This window comes from Melopsittacus undulatus, chromosome 3, assembly GCF_012275295.1.
Source record: "Melopsittacus undulatus isolate bMelUnd1 chromosome 3, bMelUnd1.mat.Z, whole genome shotgun sequence".
NCBI lineage: Eukaryota > Metazoa > Chordata > Aves > Psittaciformes > Psittaculidae > Melopsittacus > Melopsittacus undulatus.
The window spans coordinates 15,416,420-15,433,789 of NC_047529.1; the positions used below are offsets into that span (position 1 = coordinate 15,416,420).

At 37.7% G+C, this 17,370-nt stretch overlaps 1 protein-coding gene across 2 annotated transcripts in view; it reads left to right on the forward strand.

The window, feature by feature from the left end:
* Positions 1-17,370, forward strand: part of MSRA (methionine sulfoxide reductase A) — a 279,293-nt gene that overhangs the window by 99,761 nt on the left and 162,162 nt on the right. For both annotated transcript variants that reach the window (XM_034060935.1, XM_034060936.1), the window contains one exon: positions 7,824-7,892. In XM_034060935.1, coding sequence (XP_033916826.1) covers positions 7,824-7,892 — 69 coding nt within the window. The remainder of the gene's footprint in view (positions 1-7,823; positions 7,893-17,370) is intronic.

Here is a 17,370-nt window from a genome sequence, read left to right on the forward strand (position 1 = left end):
CATCTAACACTACTATTAGCTCCACAGAGGCCTGAAGTAGAGCAGCCCTCACCCTTTAAGAGTGTGCCCTGATGAAGCTATGCTTTCATGGATTTTTCCATTGGGTAGCTTTTTGAAATCCTAAAACTGATGAAGAGAGGCTCCACTTTCAGGGACAGGGATGAATCGGTGAGTTTAGACAGTTCAGGCTGGAAACAAGGGGATTTAGATAATTGGGTGATTCCTATTCCTTTGGCAGCGCTACCTGCAAACTTTCTCCCCTCTGTCCTTTCCAGATCATTGTGCAAACATCTCAAAAGTATTTTTTGAGATCCAGGAGATCTTGGGAAAAGGAACAGATATTAATAAGGGGAAAGATTTCCCCTCTCTTTGGAGAAGTAATGATCTGGTTCAGTAATAATGACTGGAACAATCCTATCCTTGTGCAATTTCTAAAATCCTCATACATAACATAATTTGACTCATGCATAACTCCTTTGCAAGGGGGTCCAATGTAGACCTCTTGACTCAATGGGAAGGGTCCCCCTTACCCTTTTGACCTTCAGTGAATCATTTTAGCTTGATTGCACTTTGATTTTCCTTTATATATTCCATTAGACATGAGCTATTGACCAATTTGGAGACTAAGACTAGATCCAGCCACACCTGTTCTCCGTCTGGAGTTTAGAAAGGAAGGGGGTGTATTGTGAACCTTGTGACTCAATGGGAGGGTCTCCCTTACCCTTTGTGCTTTCTGTCACTGTCTCAATCATCTTTAGCTCAATTTTACCTCTATTTTCCTTTGTATGCTTCATCCATGTAATAAATAACAGCATGAACCTTGCCATTGAATTCTGTTAAGTTGTACCTTTATAAATCATATTAAAACTACTCTTGCTAATACCTTTGACAGTCATTTTTCAAGTGACCCTAAACCACTCACATAGCAACAGCTGTACACATCAGATACCATATTAGACAATTATTTCCTTTTTTTTAAGGAAATGTCTTCTGGGCTATGAAATAGGTAGATGGTAAAAAGTTTTGCATTTATGCTTTTGTCTGAAAGAACTATCAGGCTTACTCTTAGAATAACTGACAAAGCAATCCAAATAACTGTTTTGATCAAACTATCACTGAGAATGATAGGACAAAAAATGAAAGGTTCTGGCTCTGTGACAATTAGGCTTTCAAACCAGAATTTAGTCAGATTGAGTTAAAATTGGATGAATCAATTGTTAAAAGATTTATCAGAGATTTAGCAATTACAAAAAAAAATTATAATGGTTACTGTTAAAAGTTTAAGAGAGGTAGAGTGAAAATAGAATTAAACCTCTTAGGTTTATGAAGTCAAGCCTCAAGGTTTGTATTTAGGTATATAAATGATTGACCTGCTTTTCAAAAGTACTGTCTAGTTGTGGCTTTCAGTGAAGTTTATAGAAATTCTGTAAATCCAGAAGTTTTCAGAATCGGGTAGTTTTCTCAGGTGCCTCATTTTAGGCACAAGTACAGCAAAGCTCCATGCTGAATTGGAGCTCTGTTTTGCAGATATTGAGGAAGTTTTTTACTTGGAAATGTGATTAGTACAGTTTTTACTGTATTTTAATTCCACAGGCCATGTAGCCTAATGGAATTGTTCATACATATTATAGTAGTGTTGGTTCACTGATAATAAATTAAGTGCTGCTTGTGGACTTCAGTGGAGTAGTATAAGACTTCAGTAGAGTACTGTAAAGGATATCATTATTTGAAAAATGAACAGGTATTTGGTTCATCCTCTGGTGACATGTACTGCTTCAATTAAATAGTTAAATTAAAAAGAAAATATTTGTTTGGAAAATACTGGCAAGTAAGGCCTATTTTACTTCCTTTGAGCTTTCATGAGTCACCTGCGTTGAAATTTTACGCAAGGGCAGTCAACTGCTTATTTTTACTATTTAATCTTTAGCTTAGGATTTCTTCTCTTTGATGACACTTACATACCTTTTACTCATTACACGTTAAATGGTAACCCTGCACTGCCAAGCTTACACCAATTTTTTCTAAATGTCACAGTCTTTCTCTGGAAATAAAAATGAGATAATTTCGTGTTTACAGGACAGAAAAGAAACCCACTGGCCTTCAATTATGTACTGTATATTGATGGTGCACAGCAGTAAAAAGTGTTATATGAAAAAGCAGTGGGGGATGATCAGGCCTGATAGCCCCTGTATCTCACAGTGGGTTACCAATCATGCCATGAGGAGCTTTCACTGAATGTCTTACTTCTCGCAAAGCACTTCACCTGTCTTGTGCTGCGGGTTAAATTTGTTGCTACATTGGTTTCCCGGCTGCTAATAATTGTCTTCTCCTAAAGTAGTAAACTTTCTTGGCCATCACAGGAGCAATGAACCTGATGTCTTCACATGGTAGCATTCATTCTACTATGGTCTTTCTGGGGCGTACTAACTCCAAAACTGAAGTTAAATTTGGGCATTCACTGAATTTTTAAATTACAGAACATAGCAGCTGTGGGTTACAGTGAAATGCCATCAGTCTGTCTTCATGTTATGAGTTTTCAAATAGCGTCTGTCATCCTCATTTTCATTATTTTGCTTTAGAGAGGTGGAGTTGTGACTATGCCTGACATGTTCCTCTCACAGCCAAAATTTAGGAAGCATTTAAATAACTTGCTTATTTAACGCTCAACATTTTCTTCACCCCTCTTTATTTAGATGAAAACAGTATTTTTCACACAGCCCTGGCTCTAAGTTTTATGCCCTTTATTGCCTCCAAAGCTTTGTTAACATATTATATAAATATATTATTTAAATATTTTACAAATATAATGCAAATATTATATGCACAAGCCATCCACAGCTAACACTTTGCAAAGTGAGTTGTGCTTTTCTGTTTCTTTGGTGCCCATCTTGCAACTCTTATGATATATATTATGACTTATATGCCATATTTGGAAATAATAATTACCAAGTTATTTTTAGAACTGTTTACAAAATTCTTATATCCGCATACGTTCTTTCTCTGTTATCTGTATGGTATTTCCAGGCTCTCAGTGTTCTAGCTACATCGACAGTTGTTTGCTGTAACCAGAGGAGAAAAACCCTCCACCATGGTTGTGTGATGGAAAACGCAGGAAAAGGAGTCTGAGGCAAAACATAAAGGGGAAAGGAGTCAATCAGACAGTAGCTGATTTGCTTTAGAAATTTCCTCCCTCACCCCATCACTGCTTATCCTTCTTCCTCCTCTCCCCATGTACCCATCATGTTTGTGCTCGTACGAGATGGAGTAGGCTCATGCTAATCAGTTAATCAGCTATTTTCAATTCAATTCCTGTCTGTGCTTACCACAGAAAATTAACAGTCCTTGTGTATAAATATGACCCCTACTCCTGGATTAATTTGATTATGTGAGAATCTCAGTTTTCATTTAAAAATAATAACTTTCTGGCTGCTCTGATAAAACAATTTGGATATGTAGTCTAAATATTCCCTAATGGTTTCAAAATCAGAAGATAAATATGAAGAACATATGAATCTCTTAATAATAAAAAATAAATATCCTCAAATCTTTACTCTGATTGCTTGAGATTGAATATTTTGAGACCAGAACTTTTCTGATTTTGAATCAATGCAGGATCAGCATTCTCTGAAAGCCAAATCTTTCTTAAGCAGCTTAATTTGGGTCCACAAATAGAGAACTCATGTTCATTAATGACTGTGGGTATCTTAACCTAGAGTTTCCCTTGGATATTGTCACTTATGCAAAATGCCTTGTGTAGGCTTGCTGCACTGCTGATTTCATTTTGGTACAACTTCCATTTCATCCGTTCTACTGTGAGAGAGGATTTTGCCTATGAGTGACTGGCTGCTCTACATTAGAGCAGTGCTTTGAGTTTGCACATGTAAAAAAGAAGCACAGACTTCAGCCTCTCATCATTGCAAGTTTGATTCTGTTAAATTCTTCTGGTTTTGTTTAAATTCTGATAAGTGCTATAACTTTTGTAGCAATGGCTTTAATAGGAATCTAGCTGAATGGCAGTGAACTTTTATTTAACTGAACTTTAAATTTCCTCTGGCCTTATGGCCCAGGGAACAGTAAATCTGTGTAGAACCAAAGTCAGGCTAGTTTGAAAGGAAGTGTTTTTTATAAAACTTCCTCACTGGATCATCCTCTGTTGTTAAATTTATCTATTACAGGTGCGATACCACTGACATACATAGCGCTGTGAAGATAAATGAAGTGTATGCTAATAAATTAAAATGTGCCAGAGAACAGGTCTGGGCACTGGAAGTTGATTGTCTGTGTGGGTAAATTGCTAGGATAGGATCTAACATGATTTCATCTAGGTTAATTAACACTCTCAAAGAGTTTCTAGATATTACTTGTTTATTTTAATAGTTAGTAGTGCAGAAACAGCCCAATCCATGTGTGGATAAGAATGTTACTTGAAGTTAGTGAATCCTTTAGCAAAGGGCAATTGTAACATTGTGTTAGAAACTTGAGGGATAAGCCGAAGAGACTGAATCTGAAGAAAAACTGAGGACCTGTTTAGCAACTTCTGATTATCTTCCCATATATTATGCTGTTTCACAGATACAGAGGATCTGTGAAGGATTATTTCTATAAAAATCCCAAGAATCTAAGGAGGGCAGGCTAGGCACTGCACCAGTCTAAAGCAGACTTTGCCTGAAGCTAAGGTTGAATGTTAAGACCTCTAGGATATGTGCTGCTCTCAGTGCATACTAGTTCTGTTCAGCAGGGAGCAAAGTATTTTGCAGATATCTCTCAGGCTTAGTTTGAGAAATGGTAGAGTTTTTGCAGTTGAGGATGAAGCAACTTTTGGCAGTTTTCAGAGGAAGTCCCCTGTTGTTTGTTTGTGAATTAACATTCCTGAAAATGCTGCCAGCTTGAATATCAGTGAAACAGAAATAAAAAAATAATTCCTTACCAATTGGCTTTCTGTTGAAACCTTGAGGATCAAGAAGATGAAGAAAATGCATAAAGACATCCATGCCCTCCCAGTTTCCAAATGGCTGAATAGTGTTGTAGTCTACTGAAGGATTAACTCTGTGAAATGTGTTGCTTTCACTGTTAGGAAGCTGAAGTTAATTTCTTATAGTTCTTTTATCAGTGTTCCCTGATAATCTTTGCATGCCTCTGTAACATTAGGTTATGTATTATTTTTTGTAAGCCCTTGTCTCCGGCATGATGATGAGCTTGGAAGAGTAATTTGTTATTTCTGGTGGCAGGTTACAGGGAAAGTCCTCCTAATTTTTTTCTTCTGGGGCTACTCAATCCAATTAGTCTGTGAGAATTGAAGTTTATGATTTCACAAGAAAAACTGTTCCGTAAAAAACCCCAAAGTGCACCGCTCTTTGGATATTGCCATTGTTTAGACACTCTTTATACTTCTGTGTTGATACTTTCATCCTAAGGTTGAATGTAAGTTTTGTGAAAGTTCTTTTTTTTGCTGTTTAGTGTATTTAGGCAAGGTGCAGGGAATACTAGAAAAATGGTAAAACAAAATGCGTATGACAAGAGAATAAATTACCTTATCTGGCTGTGATCTTCGAAACAAAAGTATAAAGACATTGGAAGACAACTTGAGAACTCTGAAAATATTGCTTTCATTCAAGCCTGTCTTATCTCTAAAAGTTTAATTTTAATATCTTGAAAGCCTCCCCATTTGAAATGATAACTATTTCATACATCATATGTGTCATTCATTCTGTAAATGAAGGCAGCTACCTGGAATAGGGCAGGGTTAGTTGATTTGATCTTGCATGATGTTTCATAATTTTTCTGACTGTTCACTCATCTCAGATGGCTGTAGATCATGTTAGCAATACAAGCTATAGCTAATGAGGTTAAAACCTTGTATGGCACTGGTTGTACTACTCCCACTCTGGAACCTCCCAGCAATTTCCTTCCTAAAACCCCTCTCTTGGCTTGTGAGGTGTGAACATTCAATCTTCCCAAATGCAAACAATTGACTCCATGGCACTTCCTGCTCCAATAGCAGATAACCCTGATTTTCCTTTCTCATTGACTGTTGATAAATGTTTGATGCCAGCTGGGATTAGTACTGTGCTATGCCTCCCTGCTAATGAAAAATATTGCTTTCAGAGAACTCACAAGGCAGTCTCATGTTCTTAGTTTGACCTGGTTTATTCCTCACCAGTTTCTGTTCAACAGGAAATAAAATAATGCACATGCTGAGAAAACCTCTTGGTTTTCTCCCTGGAAAGTATTTTGTGTACAGAAACCTGTATTTTGAGTTCAGGCAATTTTCTTTCTGCTATTGTTGAAATAAATCTTAGTGATCAAGAAAAGAATGTGGTCATGCCAGTGGAAAGGGTTGGAAATATTCTGTTGTGCATCTGTATATTTTATTTTATTTGGAGGTTATAGAGCTCTTTTCCAGGTTATAAATGCAAACCTTCAAGGTTATATACACAACCCTGATTATACAATTGTGATAAGCCTATATTATCACATTTTCTTTATGCTGAGGAAAGTACACTGGGATGAAAAAATAGTGCATTGGGATGTGACAAATATATTATTTAGTTTAGAAACTGAGCAGCTTCTAGTCCTTGGGAGACATCTTGTCATGGAAGGAGTAAACCCAGGCTTCTACTATTTTACTGGATAGGAATAATCTTTATGAGCACCAGCAATGACAGAATATTGCATTTTCTGTAAGCCTTGTATTCCTTAAGACTGAAAGTCTCATTTTTTATTTGGATCTTATGCAATGCTTTGCATCTTATGCAATGCTTTGCATAGGTATTTTGTCTTCTATCCTCCTGTATACTTGTGTGAGGATATATAACTTAGTCTTAAACCTCAGCTCATGATAGCTGTAGCTCATCCATTTGCTTTGGCAGACCAGAAGATTTCCCAGAGCCCAGCTGCTCTGTAGAAGATGGTATTTCACCTGCGAGTAGGTAGCCATGGTGGTGGGAAAAGGACTGTTTAACTAAAGTAAACTTCAAATGGGCCAATTTTTTGATTTCCATTAAAATAGCGGGTGATATTTTGCTAATTTTGTGTCATGCCTCAAATTTTCAAAGAAAAATGGAAGACATCTGTCCAAAACATAGAGGAAGTGTCCTGTGGGGAAAACATTTCCATTGCAAAGACCTGGTGGAAGATGGAAAGTGCTGGGGCTGCTGACTCCAAGTCAGTGAGGGCTATTGCAGGATGGGTTTTGCTTTGCATTTTGTGCTCCTCTCCCCTTCTTCAATTTAACATTGGTTAATGGAAGAGCAGTTATGTTTGATCTGTTACCTTGGTTTCCGATGGTGACAGTTACTTTACAGTTTTAAAACAGTCTGAGGAGTGACAGCTGTAAAGGACAAACTCTGTAATAAGTGGATATGGCATTGCAGTATGTTGGTAAAATATTTGTTTTAGCAAACAGATTGCTGGTTGTATTGTGTGTAAATGTCCAGGTTTTGGTAGTGGGAGGGTTGCAGGTGTGTCCTCTTTGAGGAAGATGCTGGGGTTGCTCTGTGTCAGGCCCAACTGGATACAGCCAAATGTATGTAATAAAGGGCAAAACATGGCACAGCAGTGAGGAATGGGAAAAAAAAATGTGATAAACAGCCTATAATCCTGAAGGTCAGCCAAGAAGGTGAGCTGGGGAAAATGGGAAGGGGGGAATAAGGTGGTTGTGCGTGTTTCTCGCTATCCATTATTCACACTACAGTGAATTATACAGGTTGGCTTTCAAAAATCAGACTGCAGGTTTCAGTAGAACCATAAGAAAAAAAAAAAAACAGTTGGTTTATGCAAAGCATATATTCTGTTACATTTTTACTTTTTTTTCCCCCTTCTAGATAAACATCATGTCAATGGAAACAGAACAGTAGAACCTTTCCCAGAGGGAACACAGATGGCTTTATTTGGTAAGACATCAGTTTTAAAATAAAAGCTCTAAGCTGTATGATGTTACTGCCTGCCAAATTTCTTAATTTCAGCCTGAGTCCTGCGAGTTTTAGAATCTGGGCTGCTATTGCCGTTTTCTAATCACTACAATCGAGCTAAAGCCACCGATCATTTTGAGAGGTCCGTACCCCAAAAGAGGTATACTAAAAATATTTTTCTCAGTTAAACAAACAGATTTCAACCCATATTTTGTTCCATAAAAATTCCCAAATCGTGTGATAATTCCAGTGAGATCATTTATTACTCCAAAAACTGTCTTATCAATTGATGACTGCAAAGAAAGCATAATGAGTGATAGCTTTTGTATGGAGCAAATGTTTCTGTAGTTACATGGCAGAAGAGGAGAAAGGGTTTGTGGATGACACTGTTCAGTTGCAGTCATGATTTCTTCAAGTTCTCTTCAGAGTTTCTATAATCCACTGTTGTCTTTCTGCCAGTATCCTCTTGTCTGTGGGTTTTTGGAACATAAAAGAATTCTTGGAGGTGTGGAATAAGAGACTGCTTGATAAATTTTTTGCACCTAATAGAAAATGATTTCATGTTGCTTTTTAAGTTTTAAGGTCAAGATGCATTTAGAGATTCTTCTTTGAATTTCTTAGAGCAAGTAGGGTCAGAGAGTTCTGATACAATCTCATTTTGATGAAATCTTCACTGTTTAAAATCTTGTAAAGGTCCTCTTTTATTTCCTGTGGGATGGTCAGATCAGTTTTCCAGTGCTTGTGGTGGGTATTGGTGTGAGTGCCTCTACTGGTTATCTCACATTTAATTGTACATGATTTGTAAAATTTCATAGAAAGTAATATGCTACCTATGGAATTTTATTGGAAGAGCACAAAATAATATTAAACAGCCTACATTGAATCATTCCTCAGGAACTCTATTATATTCATATCAAGCTTGGTAACTTTAATAATTTTTAAATTGCCCTAGGTTTTCCACAAGACTGATTGCAAATGTTGGGCTAGGTGGTGAAAACTCATGCTGCTGCCATCTGTGCTGTGAATAAATGGAAAACGTACATGTTCTTAGGTTTACTATTAGACCTGAAATATAATAGTATACAAACATGACTCTGATGATAATTGTTGTCATTTGCTGGTGTTGGCATCACGTGCTGATATGTGGTATGGAAAAATAGAGCTACCTGTTGCTACCTCCAGAGGGGCAGCATTTGCTGGCCCTGTGTGGATGGGAATGAAAGGAAGCACTCAAAGAAGAAAACATCTCTTAGTAATTCTTCTTCTCAGACTGTTACTCATCTTGTGGTTGGATACTCCTGTTAACAGCAAGTTCTTTATATTTTAGGGCTCTGTAAGATAGGGGGAAGAAACTGAGCTAGTCTGAGCTAGTAGCCTTTCTGACTTCACCTTTGCAAGACAGGGCTTCTCACCCTTCTTCACCTGAAACACCCTCTTAATTCTTTAATTGGGCTTGCACAGGGACAAGTCTCAAAGAGCTGTAGTTACTAAGAAGTAATCCCTCTTCCTTTAAAAGATCTACAAAAGCTAAAAGATGGTAAATAACCATATGGTTTTGTAGATATAGCCTACTTGCTGTGATTTTTTCTACTGCTTGGATAGTTTTAGATTCACCACTAAAACTAACAGTATGAAACGTAATGTGGGGTTGTAAACACTAATCCTTTTACCTGCTCGCAAAATGCAGTTAGACTGCATTACATAGCCCCATCTTCTGCAAAACATCCTTTGAGATGCTTTTACTGGTTCTGCATTATTTACTTTATGATAGGACTCTTTTGTTTTGATCAAGTACAGGTGAATGTACATGGATCGTTGTTCTTGCAGGTTTCCCATTTATAACAGAAGCTCGTAGTTTTCAAAAGACTATTAAAATGATCTTGAGATTCTCCAGTTGTCTGTTAAGGATTATTCAGCTGCCGAATACACACCTATTGTTCATTAGAATAAAGAAATACGCCCTTGTTTCTACAATGGTGAAAAAGTTGGATTTCAAGGGTGGGGGTGACTCTTTAATGGAAATCTTTTAATGCTAACCACCCAGTGACCTCATAATCAAGTTTGCAGCTAATACTGAAGCATTAAGAGCATGGGAGGTACACAAGCACCACTCACAGCCTCAGTAGGCTCAGTAGAGGCTCAGTAGAATGCTCTATCAAGAATCATTGTGTCCCTTGAAGTAAAGAGAGGGGTGTGTTCCCTAGTTAGGTGACTGAAACTGATGAAACCCTAGATGTTATGTGTTATGGGCTTGTAAAGTAGAAACCATACAATAAATGCCTGTCCATAAAGCTTTCTTGTAGTTTTTGTGGCCATAGATGTTTTCAATTACAAGTACGTTACCTGTAGTGACTTTTTTTGACCGAAAACCTACCCGAAAGTCAAAAACTAAACAAACATTAGGGGGTTGATAATGTTTTGAAAAGAAGCAATTTGGGGTTTAATATCAACTTTTGGATAGAGTTGCAAAAAAGGAAAAGAAATGCTTCAAAGCTGCAGAACATATACATCATTCAGTAAATTAGTATGTCCATCAGTGCCATTGTCATTCCTTGCATATTTAAAACACATTTCAACACACTGCTGTATTTTGCTAAGAAATATTTCTGGTCAGTATTTAATACTTTTAAATGCATATTTTTCTTATTGACTACTGCTATTGGAAGACTCCCAGAGCAGCTATAAATTCACTCTGCTTTATATGCTGTCTTATTTCTCTAAGAGGAAGTGTTGTGTGTATGGTATGTTCATAGAAAGGCTCTTAAGTACCTATAGTAAAACCTGGCAGTAGTTCAGATAAGTAATTATAACAGTTTTTAAATACAGGACTAAATTGTGTTGTATTTGCCTGAGATACTCTGGCCAGTAATGGGTTAATTGGTTTCTTTTTGTAAACAAAATATAGATAAAAGTAGTATGTTAAATATGTTAAGATCTAAGTACAGACATTTCTGAGTTGGCATTTCTGCTCTGCACTTACTAGACAGCAGCATGCTCTCTATAGTAACTCTGTAGAGACATATTATTGTACTTTGAGTGAGTTATTATGTCCTGTTGAGACTCAGGTGTAGCCTGTGCACTCCCACAGTTCCCACCACTTCCAAACGTTATTTGAAATCTACAACAGGATTACACCAAGATTGCCCAATTAGTCCCAGCAGAGCCAAGGGTTTCTCAGCCACTGCACGTGGTGTTTTCAGTTGCCTCTGCCTTGTGGCCCCGCACAAGACCTGTGTAGCTTAATTGGAAAGCTGAGTTCCTCAAACAAGATCTGCTCTTGGGTGGTTCAAGTCTTTCAAATAAAGGTTTGATCGGGCAAATTTTCAACTAAAAGAAAATAATTGAAGGTGAAAGAGGGATGATGTGTTTCATAACTGATCACTCTATTTAGAGTTCCTTTTACTTGTTCCTGAAACAACTAGTGCTGGCCATGTAAGATAAGGAAGTGTGTTAGGAAGTCCTGGTCCAACTGAGTTTTCAATTACTATGTTTTTATGATAAGCTCTCTAACACCAGGAAAAGAAAATCATAGGAAACAAAGTTTGGACCCCAAGAGAAATACTTTTTTTTATAGACAGCAAAAGTAGAACAATTTTTCTCTGTTGCTCAAAGAAAGGAAAGAAAACTAAACCAAAAGGAAAAAAACTTTAAACCATGTCAGAAAAGATTATCTCTGTTATCTAAAGTGAATATAAGACTTCATGATATTGAAACAGATGTGTGTGCTGTGATCCAATTTGTAGGAGAAACATCTACAGCAATGCTACCAGATGTTACAAGGATCATGTTGTAGAAGAACCAAAAGCCAGAGGGCATGTCTTTCAGAACGATTCATGTTTCTCATGTTAATTCTCTTTAAACATATTGGAGAAGTGAAGGAAGTATACTAATTGACTGGATTTATAAAACACTGAGGCATTAAGGCTGTTCTGTGTTCACAAGGTGGTGTAAAAATGGACAATGAACTTTCTGCAGTTCTGGAATAAGAAAATGAACCTGTGAAGACATTGTATAACAAAAGGGGATTGGCTGCTCTGTCCTTGAACCAAATCATAAAATCAGAATGGTTTGGGTTGGAAGACATGTTAAAGATCATCTAGTTCCAGCTCCCCTGCCATGGGCAGGAACACCTTCTGCTAGAACAGGTTGCTCAAAGTACCATCCCACCTGGTCTAGAGCACTTGGTCCTGTTCTTACCTTTGCATTATTAAGGAAATATATCCTTGTTTCCCATTTTCTTTTCTTCCAGGTAATGACTTACAGACAGCATCTTTTTGTTGCCTTTTCCAGAGAACTGAAACACAGCCCAGTTCCCTGCCCCTGCAACCTGTTTCTGCTTCATACTTATTGCGACCAGTGCCTAAACATCTCTGTAATCTTGCCTGATGTACGGTGGTCTGGTTTGCTATATGTTTCTGATATAAAAGTCTAACAAGGGAAGGCCTGAACTGAAAATTTTCCCCTAAGACTGTTGTCAAATAAGGTGATAAACACAGAAATAAGTATAATTCTGGGGCCTTTAAAAAAATCTTGATATTCAGTTTCTCTTGTCCTATAGCATATCACAGGCATTACTCATTAAATTCTGGTGATCTGATTTGATAGCGTCATGCATCAACTTTGTGTTTGTGCATATGGCCAAGTGCAGAGCAAGACAGATCCAGATAAATGCAAAATGCAATGGTCTTCTTGGTCTTTGCCAAGGACATTTCCTGACATTTATAAACACTAATAAAGGGCAATAAAATATCCCTAATGCAAAGTGAAAGCTGTCCTTGATCAGCACAACCCTTCACAACATTCTTTTATTTCAAAGGATCCACATCTCTTTCTTTTTTCTTCTGAATACAAAAGTAATGTGGCCTTCAAACACAATATCTGTCCTTCTCCATCAGGGACTTGCTTATGTTAATTTAGCTTTCTTGAGGTATATGAAGAATTTAGCCATGTGTGATTTCCACTTAGAGGGCATATTGGACATTAGTGAAGATTTGGATGTTTTTAAAAGTAAATCAGATTACAGCTTTTCAGGCAACATCATTCACCTTAAACCAAATATTTAATTATGTTTTGGGGACTTCCCCACTGAAATTTGTAGAAGAAACTGAGTTAATTTTCTTGGATATTTTTTTTGGGATAAGGCTCAGTGATCTCTGATGTCGCTAACATACGTTTTATTTTCTGTGCAAAAAGCCAGTCAGAGCACCTAGATTACTTCAGTAATGAAAAAGCCTTGCAGAGAAGTAATTTCTTGCCAATGATAAATAGGGATATATCAATGACTAGGATGAACATATGCTTGGCATCATTCTGAGTTGGTTTAAGTTTGAAATAGAAGTAAATTATCCTGCTAATGACTAGAGGCTGCCCTCGTCAGATTTATGCTGCTTTGCAGGAGATATATGTGTGTATGTGTGTGTTTATGTGCTGGGGTATATACACATACACATTTACCATCAGCATTTATCCCTTGCTTCCTGTTAATAAAGCACAGGGCATGGTGACATAGCATAAAACATACAGAACTGTGATGACTTATTGTATTCAGCCATGAAAAATGTGATGCTAATTGTCAGTAGTTACAATGGCAGAGAGAAAAAACACAGAAGGAGGTTTTTGGAGGGATAAAATTGTGTTGTTTTGATAATTTTAGACATACTGTGACATTCACAAAGTGTTCTCAGTGCATCTTACAGATCCTAATGGATTTATCTCTAAAAGACTGCTGTCACAAACTGACAATATTACAGCTGGGGATGTGAGACTGAACAGATAGGGTCCTATACTGGAAAATATGGATTATTTATTACTGAGTTATTCAGTTTGGGATAATTTAGAGTAATTTTCCTGCTTTTCAGATTTTTTTTCTCACCTGGTGATGTTATTGGTGATCTCAAAAAACGTATAATTAGATATCTTGCTTAAAACTGAAGGTACAAAAGTCTGCATCTACTTTTAATATGCTTGTTCAGAAACACTCCTGAATCTTGGGGGAGTCAACCAGATCTTTATAGTGATATAATTGGTCCTTTCAACTCATCCAGCTGGAATTAATCTCAGTAGATTTTAGGTATGTAATCTAAAGTGGTCTTCAAGAATTCCTCACTAGTCAGATAAAACACATTTGTAGGTCAGCTCATAGCAGCTGTCACAGAAAGGAATAAATAACCCTCTATAGGTGCCTTGTTCTGTCAAATGCTGTCTAAACAACTAGCTTAGACTAGGGGAAATTGATTTGTTTGCATAAATGTGTTGCAAATGTTTTATGCCATTAGAGGTGTCCTTTGAGGACATTTGAGATGTCCACAGGGGCTGGCAGGGATGATACAAGTTTCACAGGAGATCCATACTCTTCTGAACTCAGAGATGAAAGCCAGGTAAGTTTATGGACAACATCTCAAATGATACTAGATACTGTTGTTTAGGGATTACATGTGCAGATAAACGTTAAGTGTAATGTGCATGCGGAATCTTCCTTGATCTCCAGCTTCCTATGACACAGTCTGCCTTTTGTCATGTGTGCCACTCTTACACTAGTCCTGCACAGAATTCCTGCATAAGGATGTGTAAGGCAGCTCAGATGACACCAGATGCCTTTGCTCATGCATCAGTACTGATCCCTGGATCCCCACTGACTGCCATGGGAGCTTGGACACGCTTTGTAAGATGTGCACACCTATTTGTAGTGATCTCAGTGTAGTTCAAGTCTACATGCTGAAGCACACTGTAGAGGTCCCTGTCTCAAGTGCCTGAGGTTAGCTGGGAAGAACTGCTTCTAAAATATTTCTCACAGAATCCAAGTACATGCCAGGTACATTATTTACCCTTCTATTTAGGGCAATGCCCACATTATTAGATTATTTTCAATGTCAGTCTATGCTGGCTACTACAGTCTCTCTGTGTCTCTGCGAGACACACACAAGTCTTTTGTCTTTAGAAAAGAGTGAAGCCTCCAGCCTTTAAGAGGGCCAGACAGCATTTTGTTCCAGATTACTTTTCTTCTACAATACCACCTGACTTTGCTTTCTGTGCAGGAGACGCTTTACAAATGAAGGAAAAAATACACTTCAGCATCTACAAGAAAGAAATAATATGATCATTTTTTCAAGTAAGATAAGAACTAATCACAAAAAAATTCTGATTTGAGTTGAACTGTAAGTAATTTTGAAACAGCCGTAGTTATTTGTTTGTGAGCCAGGGAAAACAGCATGTGATATGTCAGGCTTTGAGATAAAATTTATTGGTGTGTCATTGGCTTAAACCCAACATTATGCTCATAAATAATATAATCCTAGTGTGACACATTTCTGCTTGAACCTTGACTGAAAATTATTGAGAATCACGTTATGAATTATGTAGTAGCAGTCACACATTAAAGTCAAAAGGATATAACTGGAGTGAAATGCTGAAATGTATTTGTAATTAGGTACACTATCTGAAGACGTGTGCTTGCAGAAAGGGCAAGGTGTCTTCCTGTGTATCCAAAGATATGACACAGAGCCTTGCTGCAGACTCGTGCTAATGGTCACCCAGGTTTTATTGCCTCATTCTACTGAGATGGAAAGTCTGATGTGGTCGGATGTTGTAATCTGTATCACTCTTTTGTATGCTGTTAGCACTGTCTTTTATCTCTTAATTTATACTAGACCAGTGTGATTCAAGGTTCCAGACAAACCTGGACAGTAATACACAGTCCAACTGCATAGCTCAGTGAATAACTCAGTGTTATTCACTTGAATGTGCCTGATAAGTCAAGAGAGGACAAACATAGGGCTTTAAACATTAAAATGGCTATACTCAGGCTCATCAGGTGTGATGGTGTTTATACCTTTGGTATATAAAGAGATTATCAATAGTTTTGTTTTCTGGAGGCCAGTAAACCCAAGATCTTTTTACTGTGCTGCTGCATTAACTATCTGGGCATGTTTTTTCAGACGTAGAGGAGCTTTTGGTAGCTAACATGGTCTCTTTTCAAACCATGGTCTCTTGTGTAGTGTGCTGCTTGGCTGTAGTGGTTATTTCTAGTCTACTACAGAATTCACACTGGGGTCACTCCTTTGTTCCCAGGCTTTCTTCTGCAGAGAATCAATCTGTTCCCTTTGAAATAAAATCTCCCTGTGGTTCTGGGAATAGTTCCTTCTGCTTACCACTCCTTCTAGTCACACTGTGAAGCAGAGAGAAGTTCCACTCCGCATGATACCCTGGTATTTTCCTAGCAGGCCCCAATGTGTGCAGCACCCACCCTTGGTTTCATGCTACAGAAGAACCACTCCTAATGGACTGACACTGCTTTGAAACAAAACCCTAAATTGAGAAAATATATATGCACACATACACACAACACTAATTATGCCTTAGATCCATAGGTGAAATGTGTTTTGCATGGTAAATGGAACAACAGAGTTGTTGAGTACATTTCCCATCTCAGAACATTAGCTTTTCTTGAATGTCCTAGATCTTATGCCACAGTATATCCTGAAAACAGGGAACAGCAGTGTTGCATTAATAAATAAAGCCAGGCCTTGAACCAGCTGTGGTACACACACAAAGAGCCAACTGGATCTGACCACAGGGTGAGAATTTAGCATCTGTGAAGAATTCATAAGTACTCCTGACTTTGCCTAGTTCTAGTAGTTTACCTTCAGGTAAAGATGACTGCATATAATAATATGGATTTATACAGATTTTCTCTTGCTGGATAATGTCTTCTGTATCTTCTCGATTTCATCAGCAGACCTTAGAATAGGTCACCAATTCCTTGGTGCATGTGACAGAACCCAAGTTTATATTTTTATAAGGCATGTGTCTAATAGATCTTTTTAAATCTTCATTAAAATATTGCCCTTACCTCATTTTTAATGCTACTCTTGGTTCCCTCCAGTTGTTTGTTCCAGACTACAATTATTTATGCATTACCGGAGACCAAATCCAAGAGTAAAGCAAAGATGTTTGTAACCTTGTGGCAGTTTTGTTGCTTTAACAGACTTACTGACTCTATACAAATAGCTTCCCAAGAATTCAAGGTACTCTGTGGATCAAAAATGTTTTGAAGCATGAGCTGGAGCTTACAGACGTGCTATGTTGTTTGCAACCTTAGGCTAGAAGAGTATCTCAACTCATTCAGTTGCATTCTCCCTGGCTGCAGCCTGCTGTGAGTCTAAGGCACTTCACTGACAACTCCATCAGTTGTATTTTGCCTCCAGATTCCCTTCTTCTACACAGTTTTAGGAGGAGGGTAATATAGGGATTTTAACTGATGTCTAAGTGTGCAGTTCCTTTCCCTGCCAATGCCTATTGTTGGAAACTGGAACAGAAAAGAGAACAAAGCAGGAATTATCATTATGCCTGTGTGTAAACTTATGGTTTTCTATGCAGGGAATACTGTATGCTTTTCTGCAGCAGTAAGATGAGAAGAAATCTAACAGAACTGAAAAAAAGTTTCATGGGGGCAAAAAGAGTG